This window comes from Vulpes vulpes, chromosome 8, assembly GCF_048418805.1.
Source record: "Vulpes vulpes isolate BD-2025 chromosome 8, VulVul3, whole genome shotgun sequence".
NCBI classification, from domain to species: Eukaryota; Metazoa; Chordata; class Mammalia; order Carnivora; family Canidae; genus Vulpes; species Vulpes vulpes.
Genome location: NC_132787.1, coordinates 62452235 through 62477009, shown reverse-complemented (window position 1 = coordinate 62477009; position 24775 = coordinate 62452235). Strand labels below are relative to the sequence as shown.

The following is a 24775-nucleotide window of genomic DNA, read 5'->3' as shown; positions in this document are numbered from 1 at the left end:
TTTGTCTTTCTCACTTATTTTGCTTAGCATAATACTCTCTAGCTCCATCCATGTTGTTGCAAATGGCAAGATTTCATTCCTTTTTATGGCTAAGTAATGTTCCATTATGTGTGTGTGTATCAGTTCTTTTCTTTTTAAAAAAGATTTTATTTATTTGAGAGAGCACAAGTGGGGAGAAGGGCAGAGGGAGAGGGAGGAGCAGACTCCTTGCTGAGCAGGGAGCCCAGCATGGGGCTTCATCCCAGGACCCCAAGATCATGACTACGCACCCAGGCATCTCTATATCACCTCTTCTTTACCTGTTCATCAATTGATGGACACTTGGGCTGTTTCCCTAATTTGGCTATTGTAGATACTGCTGCTATAAATACCTGGGTGCATGAAACCCTTTAAGTTAGTATTTTTGTATTCTTTGGGTAAATACTGAGTAGTGTGAATGCTGGATCACAGGGCAGTTGTATTTTTTACCAGTATACTTGTTTCCTTTATTTAAACTCTCATTTATTTCCCAAAAGCTGTCTCTGCTATACGGAACCTCAGAATCTAACAGGTGTCTTGGAATTCTGCCTCTGGGGTTCTTGGATGATCTGTGACCTTCAGTATTTTTAACTTTTTGATGAGGCTCCATTCAGCTTACCAAAGTGGCTGCACCAGTTTGCATTCCCACCAAAGTGCTCCCCTTTCTCTACATCTTCACCAACATCTGTTGTTTTCTGAGTTGCTAATTTTAGCTATTCTGACAGGTGTGAGGTGGTATCTCATTGTGGTTTTGATTTGTATTTCCCTGATGCCGAGTAATGTGGAGCATTTTTTCATAGGTCTGTTGGCCATTTGTATGCCTCCTTGGGAAAAAAATGCCTGTTCATGTCATCTCAAGCTATGCTCAATTTTATGTTTCCCAAATGTGTGTTTTTCCTTCAATCCAGGGTCAGAAAACCCACAGTTCCTTGGCTTTAATTCCACCTATACCATATCCTATCTCTTTGCCATTTCATTCCTTCAAGGAGCCTTCACTGGTACCCTCTGTTCCAGATTAAGTATCTCTCCTATATGCCCCCATACCCTTTTTTACTTCCCTCATCACAGCATGTACTGTAATTGCCTGTTTATCTGTCTTTTACTCCATTAGACCATAAGCTTCCAGAAAGCACACATATCTCTAATTCACAGTTGTAACCCAAGGACCAACCACTAAGCTAAACACAGAGTAGGTTTTTCTTGTGTTGTTGATTTTAGCTATTCTGACAAAGCGTGATCTCTCATTACAGTTTTGATTTGTATTTCCCTGATGATCAGTGATGTTGAGCATCTTTTCATATGTCTGTTGGCCACCTGCATTTACTTCTTTGAAAAAATGTCTATTCATGTCTTTTGCGCAATTTAATTGGGACTATTCATTTTTTGAGTGTTGAGTTTTATGAGTTCTTTATATATTTCTGATACTAACCCTTTATCAGATATGTCATTTGCAAATATCTTCTTCTGTTCCATAGGTCGCCTTTTAGTTTTGGTGATTTGATTCCTTCCCTGTGCAGAAGTTTTTTATTTTGATATAGTCCTAATAACTTATCTTTTATTTTGCTTCCCTTGCTTCAAAACACATATACAGAAAGGTGGTATGGCTGATGTGAAAAAAATTACTGTCTATGTTCCCTTTTAGGATTTCTAGGTTTTTATGTCTCATTTAGGTCTTTAACCTATTTTGAATTTATTTTTGTATATGGTTTAAGAAAGTGTTCAGTTTCGTTCTTTTGCATGTTGTTGCCCAGTGTACCCAACATCATTTATTGAAAAGATTGTCTTTCTCTCATTGGATATTCTTTCCTGCTTTGTCAAAGATTAAGTGACCACGTAATTAAGGGTTCATTTCTGGGTTTTCTATTCTGTTCCATTGATTTCTGTGGCTATTTTTGTGCCAATACCATACTGTTTTGATTATTATAGCTTTGTAATATAACTTGAAGTCTGGAATTGTGATGTGTCTAACTTTTTCTTTTGCAAGGTTGCTTTGGCTATTTTGGTTTTTTTTGTGGTTCCATATAAGTTTTCAGCTTTGGGTAGTATAGACATTTTAATAATATTTATTCTTCCAATCCATGAGAATGGAACAGCTTTCCATTTCTTTGTGTCATCTTCAATTTCTTTCACTGGTGTTTTATATTTTTCAGAGTACAAGTCTTTCAACTCTTTGGTTAGGTTGATTCCAAGGTATCTTATTGTTTTAGTGAAAGTTTTGCTTCTTTGCCAATTTGGATGGTTTTTATGTCTTTTAGTTGTCTGATTGCTGTGGCTAGGACTTCCAGTACTATGCTGAATTAAATTGGTGAGAGTGGGACATCCCTATCTTGTTTCTGACCCCAGAGGAAAAGCTTTTCCCCATTTAGGATGATCTTAGCTGTGGGTTTTTTAATGTCCTTTATTATGTTGAGGTATATTCCCTCTAAACCGACTTTGTTTTTAACATGAATGGATGTTGTACATTATCAAATGTTTTCTCTACATCTATTGAAAATGATCACATCGTTCTGTTGTTTTCTTAATGTGCTGCATTTCACTGATTCATTTGTAAATACTGAACTACTTTTGCAACCCCATTAATAAATGGGGTTAAATAATAAATCCCCATTAATTTGTTTTTAAAATCATAGCCTTGCACATAGTGGATATTTATTTTAGTTCCTGGTTATAGACTTAATAATTAATTCTAGAATTGAGCATTTTTATGGTTCTTTTTTTTTTTTTTTTCCCAGTAGCATCCTAGTGGGGAATTAGAAGCAGTTATACCAGGCACTCTTAGTTATTACCATTAGATACTTGTCTGGTCCTCTTAAAGTTAAAAAAAAAATCTGCCTAAAACTAGGTAAAATTTGTTGTTTGTGTGCAATTTCTACACATATAAAGATGTCTATTGACAAATAATGAAAAATAAATTCATATCTAAACTGAACCAAGTTGTCTCTTGTGGACCACTCAAAATGTTATCCCAACAATCAAAACCTGACACCATACCAACTCAGTATTCTTATCTTAAAATCCCCACAGGAAATATTTATTGAGTTCCTGTATGGGGTGCTATATCATTTTCTAAATCTGCACTTCTCCTGTGGTGATCTCATAGGGTGCTGTGGGGTATTTAAAAATTCTAAGGAAACAACAGTGATAATTGGTATCTATTATACAGTATACAAGCTACTAGCTCAAAGTAGTTTAAAGTTTCAATATGAGATAATGCCACATTCAAAGCTTCTGTATCTTTGCAAAGCTAGATTTTTGACAGTTTCTATAGTAAAAGCTGCAAATAACTGTGGTTGTGTAAAATTTCATCTCAGAGTTTGAGAAGTGCTTTAACACCTGGACAGATCTCATTAGTAAGTAACTATGGTTACTTATGAACAAAGTAAGATGTTTTCTTTCAAAACCCAAAACTAAAAGCATTAAGTTGTTAGATCAAAACAATAAGTATTTATATCTTAATAACTTACAGCTGTTTGAAAAAACACTTCTTGTGTTTTTATGTATTCTACATAATGAGGAGGAAAAACTCCATGGGCACTGTGAACAGAAAAAACCTGGAAACCTTTGTCTAAAATGGAGTCCACTAATCTAAACCATTATCCATATAATTTTCTTCATTAAATACTTATTAAATGTTTACATATACATAATACATCTTGCCAAAAAACTCACTTTTCTGAACCAGAGACTGAGGCATGAGTGGATCCATACTTTACTGAAGGATTAAATATCACTGAGCTTTTATTATGTCCTTCTAGAATCAACCAGCCAATTCACAAATACAATTTCAAAAAATAAAATTCTGAATAATTTATGCAGAGTACCTGAGTGTGAGCTCTCAACGGTAGTGTCTGATTTGGAATCCAAAGATGGAGGAATTTGTCTTAATTGTGGAACATAGTACATCTGTGTACTACCAGGAGGTTTATACGGCAACAGTGAAGGCTGGGCTAAGGAGATAAAAATCAGAACAATTAATAATAAAACATTTATTAATTCACTAAATAAATATTGAGTGCCTTTCATGTGCCAAGCAATGTGCAAAATTCTTGGAATATATCAGGGTGCCTGGCTGGTTGAATTAGAAGAACATGTAAATTGATCTTGGCGTTGTAAGTTCGAGCTATTGGAAATGTGGAGATTACTTAAATAAATAAATAAAGTAAATAAATAAACTTCGAAATAAAGAAAAAAAGATTCTTGGGATAGATCAGTGAACTAAAATAGAAAAATATCCCTGCCTTTAAGAAGAGCTAGCATTCTAGAGGAAGGAGGTATACAGGAAACAACTAACATATTAAATGAATAAATTAGTATTTTAATAAGTCACAAATTATATGAAAAAGACAATTAGAATATGCTGAGGGGTATTAGTAAAACTACTGGAGAAATCGGGGCAGGATGCCATTTAAACAGATGGTAGGGTAGGCCTCACTGAGGTGAGTTTTTTAGCAATCTATTCCATGCTAATATATATTTCTACACACCAGCAAAAACCACATAGGAAAAGATACCGTTTACAATGTCATGAAACAAATAAAAAATATTATCAAATACCTAATGAGAACATGTAAGGAAAGATTTCTTTACTGAAAACTGCAAAATGTTGATGAGTAAAATTAAAAAAAAAAAAAGAAAAATGGGTATATCATACTTAGAAGTTAAGATACTCAATTATGTAGACATGCTAATTATCCTCAATATTAAAAAAAAGAAATACATAAAAGTAAAAAAGATAAAGTCTTACCACTCGAAGATAACTATTATTAATATTTTAATATATTTCCTATGTGTCCTTTCCCTCTGGCTTATGTGTTTACATAGCTGTCTACATATGCTATGTATAGTACGGAATTCAGTGTTTCTACTTTGCATTTATAACAAAACATTCATTTTATTTCCTGTCTTTACATTTTATATGGCTTTACTATAGATTAAATGTATTTAACCCTTCTCATAATGTTGAAAATTTAAAGCAGAGTTAAATTTTCAATTATAAAGAATTCAGTGAATAAAGATTTTCCTGTTTATAGCATATCCATTTTCCCCTGCTGCGACACCTCAGGTAAATTCTGACTAGAGAGTGAAAATAATGTATCATTTATAGTTTGTTTTAAAAAATACTAGCTGCTAAAATATTTTCTAAAATGTCTGTTTCAAAGTAGTAAGTGTATAAAAGGGGAAATTTTAAACAACAAAAAAAATAGGGTGCAGCCAAAAAAAAAAAAATAGGGTGCAGCCTTCAGTTCTTTTTGGTCATATAGTAGTCATTGTTAGAATATTGATTTATTAATTTTCTTCCTCTACCAGTTGTATATTAAGCTTGATAGTATTGGTTAGATTTACCACTAAATTTACCACTGCAAAAAATAATAATAATAATTGAGAATTACAATGGACCGACAGAGCAAGAATGGCTGACATATAGAAATAGAGAAATCTGAAACAGATAAATGGCTTTTCAAAATTCTTTACAACTTTATGTTTAGATGCAATACTAAAGTTACTTTGGACTGACTCCTATGGGGGAAGAAGTGACTACACAGCAAATAATACTCTTGGGAAAGGAAAAAAAGAAGACTAGACAAAGAAAACAACTATAAAATTTATAAACTTTTGAAAAATTTATAAAACTTTGAAAATAGAACCAAATATATACATATAGTATATTAGTCTGAATTTGTTAATTCTGAGTATTGAACAGTCATGTGTTTAACTTACTATTCTTTGTAAGTTAAAATGTTTTCATACAAAAAAAAAATCACAAAATTTTACTTTTTAATACAGTATTAAAAATAATATTTTGGGGTACACCTGGGTGGCTCAGTGGTTGAGCAGCTGCCTTTGGCTCAGGGCGTGATCCTGGAGTCCGGGGTCAAGTCCCACATCGGGCTCTCTGCATGGAGCCTGCTTCTCCCTCTGCCTACGTCTCTGCCTCTTTCTCTCTGTGTCTCTCATGAATAAATAAATAAAATCTTAAAAAAATAATAATAATATTTTGGGACATCTGGGTGGCATCAGAACAAGCCATATAAAACAGCCAAACTCCAAATGACCAACAAAACCCCTGAGTGAAAAAAGGCAAATGTCTGTTTTCACAAAGCACTGAGATTTTTGAGGTGGTTTTATAGTCCACCTCAAAGTCCACGAGTATCAAGTATTGCAAGTATCAGTATGGCACTAGGTAACTGACATATAAAGATGTTCTTTGTGATACTTGTGAACTTTAGATTTGGGTTTTTTAATTTCACCATAAAAATGTATAAGAATTATAACCATCTTAACATACAAATGTATTCATTTAAATTAAATTCATTCAGGGGATGCCTGGGTGGCTCAGCGGTTTAGCGACTGCCTTCGGTCCAGGGTGTGGTCCTGGAGTCCCAGGATCGAGTCCCACATCGGGTTCTCTGCATGGAGTCTACTTCTCTCTCTGCCTGTGTCTCTGCCTCTTTCTCTCTGTGTCTCTCATGAATAAATAAATAAAATCTTAAAAAAAAAAAGGATAAATAAATAAACTAATTAAATTCAGTCAAAGTTAAACGCTGAACCAAGAAATTTTCTTTATATATGTAGGTATATCCCGTCTTTACCTAAAGACAGATAACCTTTTTTTTTGCATAAGAAGGAAAACTGAAAATAATATTTTAAGTAGACTTGTGCAAACTATTAAGTTCTTTAAAATTAGTAATTTAAAATTCCCACTCTCATTTGAGGAAGGAATGGGAACTTAATTATTAATTTTCCTGTTACTGTTCTGAAAAAGAAAATCATATGCTCTATTTTGAATGTTACATAGTATAAGCACAATTGAAATACAACTGTCACAATAGCATAGGAACACTCTAAATGTAGATCTTAGGGTAGAGACTGCTAGTTATTCATAAAAATCTACTTCTTTATTCTTAAAATCACAGCTAAACCATTTCCTAGCTAAGAGAAAGTGATCTGAACCACTTCTAGGCCTAGCACATGTGCTTCTCTATACTTTTTTTTGTCCCTTCTAGTTGACTGTGATGGTGAATCGGAAGTAATTGTGGATTCTGTGTTTTAAAGACAGGAGAGCTTCAGTCTGCCTGGGTCCTTGGTCATGGTTTTATAAGCAAGAAACAGACTGGTATCATGTTTGCACAATTACATATTTTTGCATCTATTTCTTACAATATGTAACATTTAATATAATACAAGATGACAATAATTCACCTGCCCACCTAAAACCAGACCTCCATAGTTTTTAAGTTTTCAAGAACTAATTCATTAAGTATTATAAGATAAAAATAGGTCAAACACAAGCATGAGTTCCACATAAATTGTTAACTCCACTAGAAATTAAATCAAAAACATGATCACATTCCTTTCTTAGCTATGTAAATAAAAACATGGATAGAATCATGTGGATCCTAATGTTTAAAATTAAAATTAGGTTTTCTGACTAGAAAGACCTCCTCACAATTTTCTGAGATCATTACATATAAAAGTTGGTAATATGATCTAAAATGTAATCACATTCTCTCACCATCTGTGCCATGAGGATGAGTAATCTGCTGGACTGAAGATGATGAGGCAAACTTGACAGGACCTTTGCCCAGCTTCTGGGTACTGGGCTCTGAAATTGCAAGTCCACGATCTTTGGCATTAATAAAAATCTCAGATGAAAACATGGTTTTTCCTGGACTTTCTGTTGTTATCTGAGTGACTGCATCAGATGACAATTTTCCAGGGAAGGCAGAAAATGGGGCCTTAATCCCCTCTGATGATCTGAACAAAAGAGAAAAAAGACACAACAGGTCATATCCATGGCTTATCAAATACTGTAATCTCTTTCCAAAGGTAGCTTCAAGGAATATTTTGTGGAGATACATCAAACTCCAATGGTTATTTCTGCAGTACCCTTTGCTATCTTAAATACTTATACTGCAATCATGCAGGAGTTTATTCATTTTAAAATCTACTTTATTTATTTTTTTTAAAATACAGCAATTCATTTATTATTATTTTTTTATTTATTTATGGTAGTCACACACAGAGAGAGAGAGAGAGAGAGGCAGAGACATAGGCAGAGGGAGAAGCAGGCTCCATGCACCGGGAGCCGGATGTGGGATTCGATCTCGGGTCTCCAGGATCGCGCCCTGGGCCAAAGGCAGGCGCTAAACTGTTGCGCCACCCAGGGATCCCTAAAATCTACTTTAAATTTCAATTCAGAATGTTAGTATATAATTTTGCTGAGAAAATGGTACTTTTCAGTTGAAGTAAAAAATATAATCATTCTTGAGAAACTACTAGAAGCCTACTATAAATTAAGGGACTATGCTAAATGCATAGAGTGTACCAAAGTAAATAAGAAATGAAGACTTGCCTCAAAAAGTTGTCAGTGGGAAGAACCAGAGGTTTGTAAGACTATAATCATATATATTAAGATTTCAGACAATAGTAAGACAGAATAAATGATTGAATAAATAAAAAATGAGAGGAGACAAATCTTGTTTACAAAATAATTCCAAAAAATATGTGATAACTCCCCATTCAAGGAGGTGAAGATTAATCCCTTTTCCCTTGAGTATGGGCTGGACTTTGTAACTAGATTCCAAAGAACAGGGAAATAAAGAGGGATAAATAGTAACGTTACAGTGGAGAAACATAGCAAACACTATATTATTCAAGTGATGAAGGTTCACATCACCAATGTTGTCATGTGGATGTCACATAATCTCTGCTATGATATAAAGAGGTGGGGATTTCCTTTTTATGATATTCTTTGCCAAAACCCATAATTCCAGTCAGTCACGAGAAAAACATCAGTCAAACCCAGACTGATGGGCATTCAACAGAATATCTGACCAATATTCCTCAAAACTGTCAAAATCATGAAAAACAAGGAAGGAATGAGGAATTAACTATCACTGATAAGAGGATATTAAAGAGACCTGACAGCTAACTAAAGGGAATGGTGATATATATTGGGTCTTGGAACAAAAAAAAGGCTATTGGTGGAAAAAATGTGAAACATAAATAAAATCTGGAGTGTAATTAATAGTAACATGCAAATGTTGGCTTCTTAATTTTGACAAATGTACACTATGGTAATGTAGATGTTAATAGGACAAGCAGGGAGATGGGTATAGGGAACTCTATTATTTTTGTATCTTTTCTGTAGATCTAAAATTACTAAAAAATAAGAAGTTACTGAGGTATCTGGATGGCTCAGTTATTTAAGCATGTGACTCAATTTGGGCTCAGGTCATGATCTCAGGGTCATAGGCTTGAACTTTGCTTGGGATTCTCTCTCTCTCTCTCTCTCTCTCTCCATCTGCCCCTCCCCCTGCTCACACACTCTTACTCTCTCTCAAATAAATAAAATAAATAAAAATAAAATACAATAACAGGTTATTTTTTAAATAGAGTAACATTATTTTAGAGTAATAGTTATATCGTAAAACAGAAGAACTTTTGAATTTCTACCCTCTGCCTACTATTAACTAACTAAAAAAGACAATTTGGAGAAAAGAAGATAGACCAATCTCCTTTATGAATATGAAAGCAAGAATCCTAAACAAAATCCAAAACGAAATGTTGTATGTATGTGAATTCCTACCAAGATGGTTTACTCCTGGAATGCAAGGTGAGTTAACACTCAAAAGTCAATCAATATGATTCACTATACCAATAAAATAAAGGAGAAAACATATATGACTATGTAAGCATAGTCAAATAAAGCATTTGATAAAACTCAGTAATTACGTAGATGAAAACTCACAGCAATGGGAAACCACAAAAAACTTTACAGTGACCATCCATCTTATTTATACTGAAACACAGAAAATGTTCACTGTGAGATTAGTAACAAAATAAGCATGCCAATTCTTACCATTTCTGTTCAACTTTAGTTAAGGTCTTAAATGGTATTTAGCAGTCAGGAAAAAGAAACAAGAGGTAGAAAGGTAGAAATATTGTCCTGTTCATATTTGATATAATTAAGTACAAAGAAAATCCAAAACAATCTAAACATAGCTCATTAGAATATAAATAAGTTTTTAGGAAACTTGCCAGATATGATATAAAAATTTTTAAAAATCCACTACCTTTTTTGGCAAAAAATATGCCATTTATAATATGATCACAAACATCAAATACCTAATAGTAAATGTAATAAAAAATGTAAGAACTCTAAGTAGGAAGCTAGTAATCTTTAAAATTAAAGGTAATCTCAATAGGACTTCCACTTCCAAGTAGGAGGTAGTATGTCACCATAGGTCATCATCATTCCTGCTGCAACAAGCAAATAACATTAAATTATAAAAATCAGAGTTAAAAGAAATTACAGAGCTATGGAAGCAATGAAGAAACAGTATCATCTAATATGCTAGAGAGGGGGATTTTGGAGATTATGGTCAGGGACTGAGTGTAGGCAGACATACACCTCTGGGAAAGAGAAATCACCAGAGCTTTTGATGAACTCATGGGCTGACCTGATGGAGTGAAATCTAGCAGAATGCCAAGCCAATTCTCCCCACAGGACATTTTCTTAGTATCAGGACAGTATGGGAGAATGAAGAACTGAGTCAGAAAAGCAGAGTGAAATCTCCTTCACAATTCATGGCACTGATAACAAATCAAGTCCCATTAGACAGAGGGCCCATAACAAACCTCAGGTCTCCTCCTCAAGACATTTACCAAATTTTGAATCTCAATAAGGGAGAAAGCAAAAAAAAGAAAAAAAAGAAAAAAAAAGGCAGGAAGCTAAATAACTACTGCCTGAGGGAGAAAACTTTTAAAGCAGAGGATACACTCCAGACTCACAATAAAAAAAACCCAGTAGTGCCATCCCCAAGAAGCGGGCTGAGCCAGGAAAAGTGAAATCACTTGTAATATTTGAGTCCTTATGCAACAAATTTCCATTAAGAAAGTATAACTAGGGGATCCCTGGGTGGCGCAGCGGTTTGGCGCCTGCCTTTGGCCCAGGGCGCGATCCTGGAGACCCGGGATCGAATCCCACATCAGGCTCCCGGCGCATGGAGCCTGCTTCTCCCTCCGCCTGTGTCTCTGCCTCTCTCTCTCTCTCTCTGTGACTATCATAAATAAATAAAAAATTAAAAAAAAAAAAAAAAAAAAAGAAAGTATAACTATAGTGAATACATACTTGGGCTCCTCTAACATTTGCCATACTTTTTTTTTCTGATACTTTTTTCCCCTTTTTAAAAAAATTTTAAATTATTCTAAAGCTGCAAGAGCTGAGAGCTGAAAGAGCTGAACTCAAATATCTGAAAGACTAAACTGAATATCTTACTGTATTTATTTATTGAAGAATCCAAGATCTGTCAAGCTTAAAGCAAAAATCCACGGAGGCCACAAGTCAGAAAAAATCAGAAGTTTAATTAGTTCACTACAGCTCCACTCTATTGCTGACCTACTATTCCTGACATGACTGAAGTGATCAGCTACTTCATATGATTAACTGAGGAAAGGGCAAATCCTCTGGTTGGAAAATAACACCATCCTCAGTTCCTATGATTTTTTTAAATTTACAATATCCGGTACATAATCAAAAATTACAAAATTTGTCAAGCAGAAAAAAGTAAAAGTTGAGAGAAAAAACAGACAAGAAAATTGTTTTACAGAGGATTCAGATATTGGAATTAGTGCAGAAAGGACTTGAAAATGATTGTGAATATATTAAGAGATCAAAATATGGGAGATAACAGATAAAAACAAAGGGTATTTCAATAAAAATGAGAATCTACTTTTTGCAATCAATGCAGGAAAAAAAAAAAGAACAAATCCCAGCAGACCTCAGGAAATACTAATAATTTTTTTAGGCTCAAATAAAACAATCTAACATAGTACAGAACTATAGGAAAGAATGAAGGCACCTAAAATCTGTGTCTGTGTGTATATGTATGTGTGTATAATATACATTCAAGGAGTATAATATACATTCAAGGAGTGTGTATAATATACACACATACATATACACACATACACAAACACCTTTTTATATATACTTGTATATTCTATATTTTATATGAAATGAAATAAATAGGCAACAACAATGTCTTGTGGCGATTTATAAAAAGGTAGAAAATAAATACATTCACAAAAGCAGGAGCAGGCAAATGGAGCTAAACTATTCTAATTTTATTTATTTATTTTTTTAATTTTTATTTATTTATGATAGTCACAGAGAGAGAGAGAGAGAGGCAGAGACATAGGCAGAGGGAGAGAAGCAGGCTCCATGCACTGGGAGCCCGACGTGGGATTCGATCCTGGGTCTTCAGGATCGTGCCCTGGGCCAAAGGCAGGCGCCAAACCGCTGCGCCACCCAGGGATCCCGGAGCTAAACTATTCTAAGAGTCTTCATTGTTTGGGACACCTGTGGCTCAGTCAGTTGAGTGGCCAACTCTTGATTTCAGCTTAGGTCATGATCTTAGGGTTGTGAGATCAAGCCCTGAATTGGGGTCCATGCTGAGCAAAGGAGCCTGCTTAAGATTCTCTCTCTCCCTCTCCCTCTATCTTCTCCACCTGGGTTCAGGCACATTCTCTCTCCCTACATAAAAAATAATAAATAAATAAGTCTTCATTGCTCATAAAGTAGAAAGAATATCAATTTAAAATGAATTGTAAGTCAAGGAAGTATAACCTCTGGGATAATCATTAAAAGAATAATACAAGTATGTATAATAAAAAAATCCAACAAAGGAAATAGTATGAAATAAAAATAATCAATTAAAATAATAAAGGACAGGGAAAACAAATAGAAATAAATGCAAAATGGAAAACCTTAAAACAATCATCTCAATAATTATACTAAATATCAATGATCTAAATATCTGAATTAAAATGCAAATATTAACAGGATAAAAATAAATAAAACCAAATCATATGCTATTCAAAAGAGATACACTCTAGCATAAGGTGATACACTGAAAGTAAAAGGATTGAAAAAGATATACCAAGGAAATGCTAATTTTAAAAAAAGCATCATTTCTCCTTTCCCTCCTCCTGTCTTTTTATTTTTGCCTTGGATGGAGAGAATAAGGTAGGCACCTATACAGGGTAAGGTAACAGTACCCCAGAGTAAGGTAAGAGTCTCATGAGTGAGGAGAGTGCCCAAGAAAGAGTAGCCTAACACAGGATATCATAATCCAATCAGGGCAAGGAGAGAATCTGTGGAGGTGTGGCCATATATAAAATACCAGAGCTTGATCAGGATAAGGAAGGTTTCAATGGAAAGGAAGGTCCAGCTTGGCATGTGGATTGATACCAAGCAGAATGAGGAAGGTGTCTCTAGAGTGGGGCAGCCTGACAAAGAGTGGAAGATCTGGACTAGAGTGTAGAAAACATATGGAGGTATGCCCCTCCATAGAGAGGCAGCCTGGACTGGGAAGTCAGATTCTCCTGAGGAGGGTGGCATCCAAGGACTAAAGGTGGCCCAATTTGGTGAGTCAGAGATCAAGCAGGGTAAGGGAAGGCAGGCTGACTTGAAATGGCAGAGCCAGGGAAAGGAGGGTGTATCTACATAGGGTAGCCTATCATCTTGAGTCAGATCCTGAACAGGATAAAGGCATCCAAGCACAGAGGACCATTGTAAAAAATTAAAAGCCTAAGTAGGATGAGGAAGATGCCCATTTGAAAGGCAGTCCAGAAAAGTAAGAGCCTCAAGTAGGTAAGAGCGAGCCTATATGAATCGGATAAGCATTCTGATAGGTGTTGGAGGCGGTAAGTCAGAGAACAAGTTGCAAGGAGGTCATCCATGTTGAGGGGTAGTCTAGCGTGGAGTGTCAAAGCCCAAGCTAGGGGAGAAGCACACCCACACAGAAAGGTAGCCTGAATGGAGAGTCAGAATCTAAGTGGTAAGTCAGAATCCTGGCTGGGGAGAGGATGGCAAGAGAGATGGATATTAGTTATACAATGGGAGATTGATCAAATAAATAAATAAATACATAAAACATATTGGAAGTAAGGGTTCTCACTATTGGATATAGGAATTACAAAAACAGAAAGAGGAAAAAAGTAAAATGAAATACAATGAGAACTGCAAATATTGGTGTGAGCTTGTGCTTTTTAATATATACCGAAGAAATAAATGTAAATGTATTTGTGTGTGTGTGTATGTTTGTGTGTCTACACACTGCCACTAAAATGCCTGGGAGCAACCCAAAAGCAATGTGTATACATCCTGTTCAAATCTTGGCTTCAAAATATCTCCTTGAAGAAATCAAGCTCCTTGGAGAAACGGCCAATTCCAGAGGATGGAAAACTACAAGGGTCTGAAATATCTTCTTATGCCAGAAAGCAAAGACACATTCAAAAAATAATTGAGACATGTAAAATGGATGCAGAAGACAGCTTGAAAGGGCTGTCACTGGCCATCAAATCAGTGGCATTTTCAGAATGAAAACAAATTACAATAGTAACACTGAACACAATAAGAAAATGATTTTTTAAGATGTAAAATATTTACACTCATATCCAACAAAAAAACATGCATCCAGAAGAGATAAAAACTCTATATTCAACAGTTAAAATAAACAGTGCAATTAGAAAATGGCAAAACAACTTGAGGGGCGCCTGGGTGGCTCTGTCACTTAGGTTTCTATCTTTGACTCAGGTTGTGATCCTGGGGTCCTGGGATGGAGCCTTGGTTGGGCTTCCCTGCTCAGCAGAGTCTGCTTCTCCCTCTTCCTTTGCCCCTTCATCTGCTCATGTGCATGCACACACACACACTTGCTCTCTTGCTCTTTCGCTCTCAAATAAATAAAATCTTCCAAAAAACTGGAAAACCAACTTGAACACATACTTTATCAAAGAAAATATACAGCACATGAAAAAGTATTCATCATTATTAGCTATTTAGGGAAATGCAAATTAGAATGATAAAGAACACCCCTTTATACTTAAACAGCTAAAATAAAAAATATTTAGAATATCATATGTTGATAAGGATGTAGAGAAACTGGACCCCTCATACTTTGCTAGTAGAAATGTAAAATGATACAACCACTGTGAAAAAGTTTGGCAGTTTCTTATAAAATATACACATATTTACTATACAACCCAACAATCAGGGCAATTATCCTAGAGTAGAGATTCTCAACCTTGGCACTACTGACATTTTGAACCAAATACTTCTTTGTGTGTAGTACTGTGTATTCCAGGATATTCATCAGCAGTTCTGATGCCAATAGAAAATTCTTTGCTAGTTGTGACAACCAAAAATGTCTATCATCTGTTATAGCCAAATGTCATCCTGGGGCCAAAATCACCCGTTTGGGCAGCCTGGGTGGCTCAGCGGTTTAGCACCACCTTCGGCCCAGGGCCTGATCCTGGAGACCTGGGATCCAGTCCCATGTTGGGCTCCCTGCATCGAGCCTGTTTCTCCCTCTGCCTGTGTCTCTGCCTCTCTCTCTCTCTGTCTCATGAATAAACAAATAAAATCTTTAAAAAGAAAAAAACAAAACAAAACAAAATCAATCGTTTGAAAATCATTGTCCTAGAAAAATAAAACTTATGTGAATGTAAAAATAAGTAAATGAATGTTATCAGCAGCTATATTAGTAATAGCAAAAATTAGCAACAACCCAAATGTCCTTCTACAGGATAACTGTGATATATTCAAACACTGGAATACTACTTAGCAATAAAAAGAAAGAACTATGGATACATACAAGAACTCCAATGTATCTTCAGGTCATTAGGCTGAGTAAAAAGAGTTAATCCCAAAGGTTACATGCTACATGATTCCATTTATAGAACATTCTCAAAATGATAAAATCATACAGTAGAGAAACAGATCACTGGTTTCTAGGGGTTAAAGAAGGCAAGGAGCAGGAGTGTGAGTAAAAAGGAACAGATACAAGGAATTCCTTTGTGATGACAGAATGCCTCTGTATCTCGATTATGGTAGGAATGTGAATCTGTGTTATTATTAAATTTCATAGAATTATAGACCAATACATTCAAAAAAAACTGAACTGCATGCAAAAACTGGTGAAATCTAATGAAGGCCTGTAGTCTAGTTATTCATATTGTATAAATGACAGTTTCCTCGTTTTGATAATGTACTAAAGTTACGTAAGATATTACCATTGGAGAAGACAAGTGATGGGTACATGGCACTCTACAAACTATTTTTGGTAATCTGTTGGGAGTATTTTTAAATAAAAAAGTGAAAAAAAGTAATAGACCCATTAAATGAAATAAGAAAGCAAGATTCTGTATGGATATAATAAACAAACTAAAAATCTGCAAAGGAATGAGATACATAATTTCAAAGTACTTCTTCCCACGAAATACATAATTATAAGAAGAAAAAGAGTAAATTTCTACTGAAGGAACCTAGTAGTCATAACTTTATGAAATACTTAATGTGATAATTGTCAGTAGTGGGACAAATGAAAATTGTGCAACATCTGCTAAGATATAATGAGAATTCAAGGTCACCTCGATGATATTCCTAACCGAAACCTAATCAGGAGAGACAAGCAAGAAACCCAAATTGAAAAACATTCTACAAAGTAAATGATCTGTAATCTTCAAAAAGTCAAGAAAGTCAAGGAAAGAGTGAAGAAATGTTCCAGACCAAAGGAAATTAAGCATCATGACAATCAAATGCAACATGAGATTTTTGAACTGCCTCCTCTTATAAAAATCTTAAATGGCACAACCAAAAATTCTAAATAGTGTCTGTAATGCAGCACTGATATTAATTTCCTAATTTTCATGGCTTTATTGGAATTATATAGGAAAACTTTTTATAGGAAATGATACAGTGATGGGGCAGCATATCAGCAACTTACTCCCAAATGGTTAAGGAAAATAAGAGATATTAACATAATACTTTCAGATACTGATTAAACAGGCACACAAAAATTCAGTAAAAATGAAGATTTCAACATACCAGTCAATCAGTTGGACCAAATTGACATATACAGAATGTCACATTCAGGAACTGCAGAATATGTACTACTATCAACTGTACATTGATCAAAATAAAAATCTACCATAACATGATGCAATTTCAAGAAATTTAAATATACTGAAATCATTTAGAATATAATCTCAATGACCACAATAGGATTATCTAGATAGAATCATTTCTACATAGCCCAAGGAAAAACAAATGGTAACAGAAAGGAGAAAATATTTAGAACAAAAGTAATAATAAGAAACTACATAAAAATCTGTGTATGTCAGAAAAGGCTAAATAATAATGAAATTGAGAAAATTAAGTATTTATTGTCAGAAATGTAGAAAAAGACCATAAAGTTAAAACTCAAAACAAAAGGGAAAAAAGTAAACATAAGCAGAAACCTTAAAACAGGAAATACACTCTAGAGGATCAACAAAACCCGAATTGTTTAATCCCTAGAAAAAGCAATCAAGTAAAATTAAAAAATTACTAATACGAGACATAAAAGAGCTATTATCAATAGAGATTCAGAAACTGAAAGGATAAGAGTATATTATGAAAATAACTCATGTCAACAAATTCTGACAAGTTAAAAAAAATTTACTGAAAAACACTTTCAAAGCTGACACCAAAGAAAAAGAAAATCTGCATAGTCATACCTATTAAAGAAACTGAATCTGTACTAAGAACTCCAGGCCACAATGGCTTCACTGGTAAATTCTGCCAAATATCTAAAAAAGGAAATCAACCTTACACAAACTCCAATATATTTCTGAGGTCAGCCCAATGCTCATACCAAAATCAGACAAAGATATTACAAGAAAAGAAAGTTGTATAAGTGAATATCCCCCATGAAACAGATGTAAAAATCCTACATAAAATATAAGGTAAACTGTATCTAGCAACAAAGGACAATATATAAATTAAGGATGACTAGGGTAATCTCTACAACATGTACTGTAATAAAGTCTGACTCCATTTTTGATGTTTCACTAATGACTTCTTTTTAAGCATTGCCTTTGGCCCTACATCTGGACAGGTAAGAAAGTCTTAATGTGAGTACCTTTTTTTGGCACCAACAGAAAGTTTAAACCTCCCACACACAAAATCCTTTTCCTAGTTTTACTTCCTAGCCACTATAAGCCCAATCCATTTACTCTTACCCATAGGAAGCTTTGACCCAATAAGTAAGAAATTAAAATGAAAATTAACTTGTTGACATTTCTCAATTGGCTTGACAACAATATTTCCATATACAAGCAACAAATAACTAGAACACAAAAATTTTGAAATACAACAGTATCAAAACCACAAAATATTTAGGAATAAATTTAACAAAACATGTGCAAGACCTATACTTTGATAGTTACTTATTACTGAAAGTGTACTATAAGTGGAAAAAATGTTCATGTATATGAAAACTCAGTATTATTAAGATATCAATCATTTGCAAAATCATCTATAGATTCAACGTAATCCAAACAAAATCCCAAGAAGATTTAACAAAGAAAACAGGAAGCTTATTCTAAAATTTATACTGAAATTCAAAGGGCTTAAAATAGCAAAACAATGTTGAAAATAAAAACAAGGTTGGAGGACATAACCTGATTTCAAGACTTACTATCAAGCTATAATAATGAAGACATCATGGCTATAAAAAAAATAAGACATCATGGTATTTGTATGAAAATGGATAAACAGATTAAAGGAACAAATAAACCCACATGTTAGAGGCCAACTGAGTTTTGACAAACTTACCAATTAAATTCAGTAAGGAAATAATCAAAATCTCAAAAATGGTGCTTGACTATCTAAGAAAATGATTCTCAAATGCATAAATTACAGAATTAAAACAAAGTTAAAACTATATTTCTAGATGAAAATATAAGAGAAAATGTTCACCACATTAGGTTAGGCAACATTTTCTTAGGCAAGACATGAAAAGTACTAACCTTAAATGAAAAACTAACAATTTTTGTAAAAAGTAACACTTTGTCTTCTTCAAAGGGTACCAGTAAGAAAACAAAAATCAAACCACAGACTGTGAGAAAGTATGTGCAAGACACAGATAATGTGTATCTGAAATACGTAAAAAACTTTTATAATAAGACAAACAATAAACAAAAGGGAACAGACGTTTCATAAAGACATTCAAATATCTAAGCAGCACAGAAAAGATGGTCAGCATCATGAGTCATCAGGGAAATACAAGTTAAAACCCAGTAACATACCATTTCACATCCACATTTAGAATGGCTAAAATTAAAAACAACTGGAAACATCAGTGTTGGCAAAGATGTGGAATAATTTGAAACTGTATAAACTTTGATGGGGAAAAAAAAAACTTTGATGGGAATAAAAAGTGGTACATTTGATTCTACTGCTGGATAATCTTAACTGACCCAGTCTCTCCCATCTGAATACATAAAATCTAGACAGTCTACACAGAGCAGCTATCAGAGGACTGAAAAATAACGGGAGTAGGCAAATTGGTGAAGATGATCAACATCACCACTATTAAAATGGTGATGAATTTATCATTGTTTCCTTTGTCATCCACTGGTTTGAACTCAAAATAGCTTGAAACATGGAGGCAGGCATTAGTACAGACAGAAAAACCTCCAAAGCCCTCTATTCAGGCCTGAAGAGGGAGGGTAGAAATAGTACAAAAATCTTTTTCCTGGGCTCTCATCTAGGAATCTCAAGCACTCAAGTAATCTCATGGTGACAATAGTTCAGCAGTTACAGGGACCATAGGAAGAGCTTCAAATTCTGAGGGAGGAAAACTTTCCTCTTCCGACAGAGGAGATTTGGTCCCCTCTGTACCAAGCCACCTGCAACTGACAGAAAGTAGTCATAGGAAGTACACAGAAAAGTAAATTAAGCTCCTGCTTTCTGTCCTCACTCAGGAAAGGGGAGCTCAAGGAAAAATTGTAGAGAGAAAAGCAATTCCTTAACATATGTTTGTAAACTCCTGGGCCTATCCCTGAGCCATTTGTGTGTGTGGATCTGAACCTAAATAGCATACTTACACTTTGAACACAGAAATATGAGATAGACTGACTGATAGATGACTATCAGATGACTGATAGATGACTGATAGAAATATGAGATAGACAGTCTGAGACTACCCAAGTCTCAGACTGTCTACTAGGTACACACACATGCAGGTCAGATCTGAATAGCAGTGCAAAAGCTTTGAAGGGATCCCTGGGTGGCGCAGTGGTTTAGCGCCTGCCTTTGGCCCAGGGCGCGATCCTGGAGACCCGGGATTGAATCCCACGTCGGGCTCCCGGTTCATGGAGCCTGCTTCTCCCTCTGCCTGTGTCTCTGCCTCTCTCTCTCTCTCTCACTGTGTGCCTATCATAAATAAATAAAATAAGAAAAAAATTTAAAAAAAAAAAAAAAAAGCTTTGAAAACTGAACTCACATGGAACTATAATCCACAGAAGGCTGGTTAGAATTTGTGACCTGAATGTGAATGAGTTGATTACTTGCTAAAACAAAAATATCAAAAATTTCTATAGGATTTAAATGAGACTAGTTACCTCATAATATTACGAAATACAACCCCAAATTACTCCACATATGAAGAACCAGAATAATCTAAACTCATATGGGAAAAGAAAATCAACAGACACCAATGCTGAGATGAAAGAAATGTTAGAATTATCTGACAAAAACCTTTAAGGAAGCTATTACAAAATCCTACAGTAAGAATGGATACCCTTGAAGCAAATAGAAAGACAAAGTCTTAGCAAAAAAGCCAGAAGATATAGAGGAGAAAAGGCAGAGATTTTAAAACTAAAAATGATGTAACTGAAATAAATACTCATTGGATAAGCTCAATAGCAGAATGGAAATGTCAGAGGAAAGACTTCGTGAACTCCAAGACAGATCAATAGAAATTATTTAATCTGAACAACAGAGGGGAAAAACAGATTGAAAAAAAATTAAGAGCTTCAGGGACTTATAATACCAAAAGGTCTAACATTTCTGTCATCAGAGATATAGAGGGAGAAGAGAAAGAATGAGATACAGAAAAAATATTTGGAAGAAATAGGGACTAAAACTCCCTAAATATGATATAAAGATATAAACTCTTAGAAGGCTCAGCAAACTCCAAACACAATATACCAAAGAAATCCATGCCTAGAAACATCATAACCAATTGATTCACAGCAAAACAAAAGAAAAATTAAAGCAATATGAAAAAAATGACACACTTCTTCTAACTTACAGGGGAATAATGACTCCAAAACTATAGATTTCTTGTCAGAAACCATGGAATTTAGAAGGAAGCAGAATATTTTTAAAATACTGAAAGAAAAGGACCGTCAACCCTACTGCATGAGCCATAAAAAAAAAAATCAGTAAACTGGGCTTCATTGAAATTAAAGACCTTTGTTCTCTGAAAGATCCACAGAGTTGATGAAAAAGATAAGTGACATACTACAAAAAGATATTTGCCACTAACATATCCAGCAAAGCACTTATATCTAAAACATTAAGAACTCTCAGAACTCAATAATAAGAAAATATTAAAAAATCATTTAACCAAAGAGGATGGTAAATAACCACATGAATGAAGAAAAGCCATTAGGGAAATACAAATGAAAACCATGGGAAGCCTGGATGGCTCAGCTGGTTGAGCATCTGTCTTGGGCTCAGGTCATGATCCCAGGGTCCCAGGACTCAGCCCCACATTGGGCTCCTTCTCCCTCTGCGACTCCCCTTGCTTGTGCTCTCTCGCTGTCATAAATGAAATCTTAAAAAAGGAAGGAAGGAAGGAAGGAAGGAAGGAAGGAAGGAAGGAAGGAAGGTCGGTCATGCTGAAATATTACTGTACACCTATAAAAATGCCTAAATATATGGACAATATCATATGCTGTCAAAGATGCAGAGTAACTGGAACATATATCATTGATGGTGAGAATGCAGATAAACAGTTCTCACAAGATTAAGCACACACATACAGCATATGACTCAGCAATCCCACTCCTCTGAGTATTTATTCTATAGAAACAAAAACTGGCACACAAATGTTTATAGCTCTAACTGTAATCACCAAAAGAATGAATGAATGGATAAACAATGGTAATCTGTACTACAGAAATGTAATATAAAAGAATAATAAAATATCATTCTTTTAATAAAGCAATAAAAAGTTAAAAATCTGCTTCATGGGGATCCCTGGGTGGCGCAGCGGTTTGGCGCCTGCCTTTGGTCCAGGGTGCGATCCTGGAGACCCGGGATCGAATCCCACGTCGGGCTCCCGGTGCATGGAGCCTGCTTCTCCCTCTGCCTATGTCTCTGCCTCTCTCTCTCTCTCTCTGTGTGACTATCATAAATAAATAAAAATTAAAAAAAAATTTTTTTAAATCTGCTTCATGAAAAAGATGGATGAAGCTTAAATGTGCTTTACAAAGTAAAAGAAACTAAACCCAAAGGCTATTACACATTATTACATTTATATGACACTCAGGAAAGGCAAAACTAGAGGAAAAGAACAAACCAGGAATTACCAGGTGTCAAGGAAGGGGTTTGTCCATAAATAGATGACAGGCAGAAATTTTGGGATTGACGGAAATACTTTTTATGGAACTGTGATGGTGGGTTTATCATAAATGATAGAATTGTACATCACAAAAAGCAAGTTTTACACTATGTAAACTTTTAAAAATTAACCACTATGTAAGGGAAAAGGTGGAATGCAGGATAGCACAAATGAAACTGTATTATAAATGAATCACATACTCACACTGAAGGGTATAGAAGAAAAGAACATGATCTAAGTAATAAATGTCAGCAGTGTTTTGATTGGATACTATAATGCTAAATTCAAAAGGAAAGTATACATAAACACAGTACGCAAGTTGGGAGGATTTGTTTTTCACCTGGATACAGGTTAGGAACTCTGAAACTAATTTATATACTAGGGTAAATATATTGTGGTTTATCACCACTGAAGAAAGAAGTTAAAAAAAATAAGGGTAAGAGGCTTGAATCAACCTTATGGTTCTAGATTAGTTGAAGGTATCAATATTGACTTGTGTAAGTATTTTTTAAACCACATCTAGCTATGTACAAACACATACACACACATTGATAGTAGGTATATGCATGAATTAATATACATACATATTAATTCTTAGCTTGATTAACTGCTAGAAGCAGTGACACCCTAGTAACAATAAGCTAATCTGGTGTTTTATACCTTTGTTCCTACATACTATTCTCCATTGGTCAAAGTAGCATACTGAAGTCTCTTGCTATTATTGTATTGTTATCTATTTCTTCTTTCAGATATGTTTAGTAATGCTTAATACACTTAGGTGCTTAAGGGTGTGTATATATTTATAACTGTTGTATCATTTTGATGAACCATCCCCATTATTATTATATAATGGCCTTCCTTATCTCTTGTTACTGCTTTTGGTTTAATGTCTATTTTGTCTGATAAAAGTATAGCTACTCCTGCTCTCTTTTGGTCACCACCTGCATGGAGTATCTTTTTCCATTTCTTCACTTTGAACCTGTGTGTCTTTAAGATAATGAGTCTCTCTTGTAGGTAGCACATAGTTGGGTCAGGTTTTTTACTCATCCAGTAACTCTATCTTTTTTCATTGGAAAATTCAATCCATTTACATTTAGAGTAATTATTGATAGGTAAGAAGTTAATAATGCCATCTCATTGTTTTTTTTCTGGCTATTTTTGTACTTTCCTTGTTCCTTTCTTCTTCTCTTGCTGCCTTCTTTTGTGAAGTATTGATTTTCCTAAGATTATGTTCTAATTCCCTTCTATCTTTCATGAGTCTACTATATGTTTTTGCCCTGTGGTTACCATAAGGCTTACATAAAACTTCTTATAGATATAACAATCTATTTTATATAATAACAACCTTGATCACATACAAAAACATTACCATTTTACTCTCTACATTTTTATGTTTTTAAATGCCCCAATTCAACAATGACTAGATCATCTAGATAGGAAAATCAACAAGGAAATAAATGTTGGACTTGAATTATAATTTAGACCAAATGGACTTAACAGACCTTTATAGAATATTCCTTCCAACAGCTCCTGAACACACATTCTTATCAAGCATACACAGAACATTTTCCAGGATAGGTCATATGCTAGGCCACAAAACAAGTCTTAGCAAATTTAGGAAGACTGAAATCATACTAAGTACCTTTTCCTACCAAAATAATATGGAACTAGAAATCAGTATCAGGAGGAAAGCAAGAAATTTTACAAATATGTGGAAACTCAACAATAAAATCCTGAACAACCAGTATGTCACAAAAAAAAAAAAAAAAAATCAGAAGAGAAACCCAAAAAATCTTGAAACAAATGAAAATGGAAACACAACACACAAAACTCAAAGGGATGAAGAAACGCAGTTCAAAAGGGAGGTTTATGGTGATGAATGCCTATATTAAGAAAAAAGAAAGGTCTTGGGGCCTCTGGGTGACTCAGTCAGTTAAATGTCTGACTCTTGATTTCAGCTCAGGTCATGATCTCAGGGTTGTGAGATCAAGCTCTATGTCAGGCTTAAAATTCTCTCTCCCCCTCTCCCTCTGCCCCTCCCTCCTGCTCATGCATGCTAGAAAGAAAGAAAGGGAAAGGGAAAGGAAGGGAAAGGAAGGGAAAGGAAGGGAAAGGAAGGGAGGAAGGGAGGAAGGGAGGAAGGGAGGAAGGGAGGAAGGGAGGGGAGAGGAGAGGAGAGGAGAGGAGAGGAGAGGAGAGGAGAAGAGAAGAGAAGAGAAGAGAAGAGAAGAGAAGAGAAGAGAAGAGAAGAGAAGAGCAGCCCAGTTGGCTCAGCGGTTTAGTGCCACCTTCAGCCC

The 24775-nt window shown here is 34.8% G+C and overlaps 1 protein-coding gene across 1 annotated transcript in view; it reads right to left on the bottom strand.

Annotated features, from left to right (window-relative positions):
• The window catches only part of ALMS1 (ALMS1 centrosome and basal body associated protein), a 223335-nt gene that overhangs the window by 78223 nt on the left and 120337 nt on the right, over positions 1–24775 (bottom strand). The window contains exons 13-14 of the mRNA XM_072766940.1: positions 7532–7773; positions 3840–3965 (exon numbers count right to left, since the gene is read on the bottom strand). Coding sequence (XP_072623041.1) covers positions 3840–3965; positions 7532–7773 — 368 coding nt within the window. The remainder of the gene's footprint in view (positions 1–3839; positions 3966–7531; positions 7774–24775) is intronic.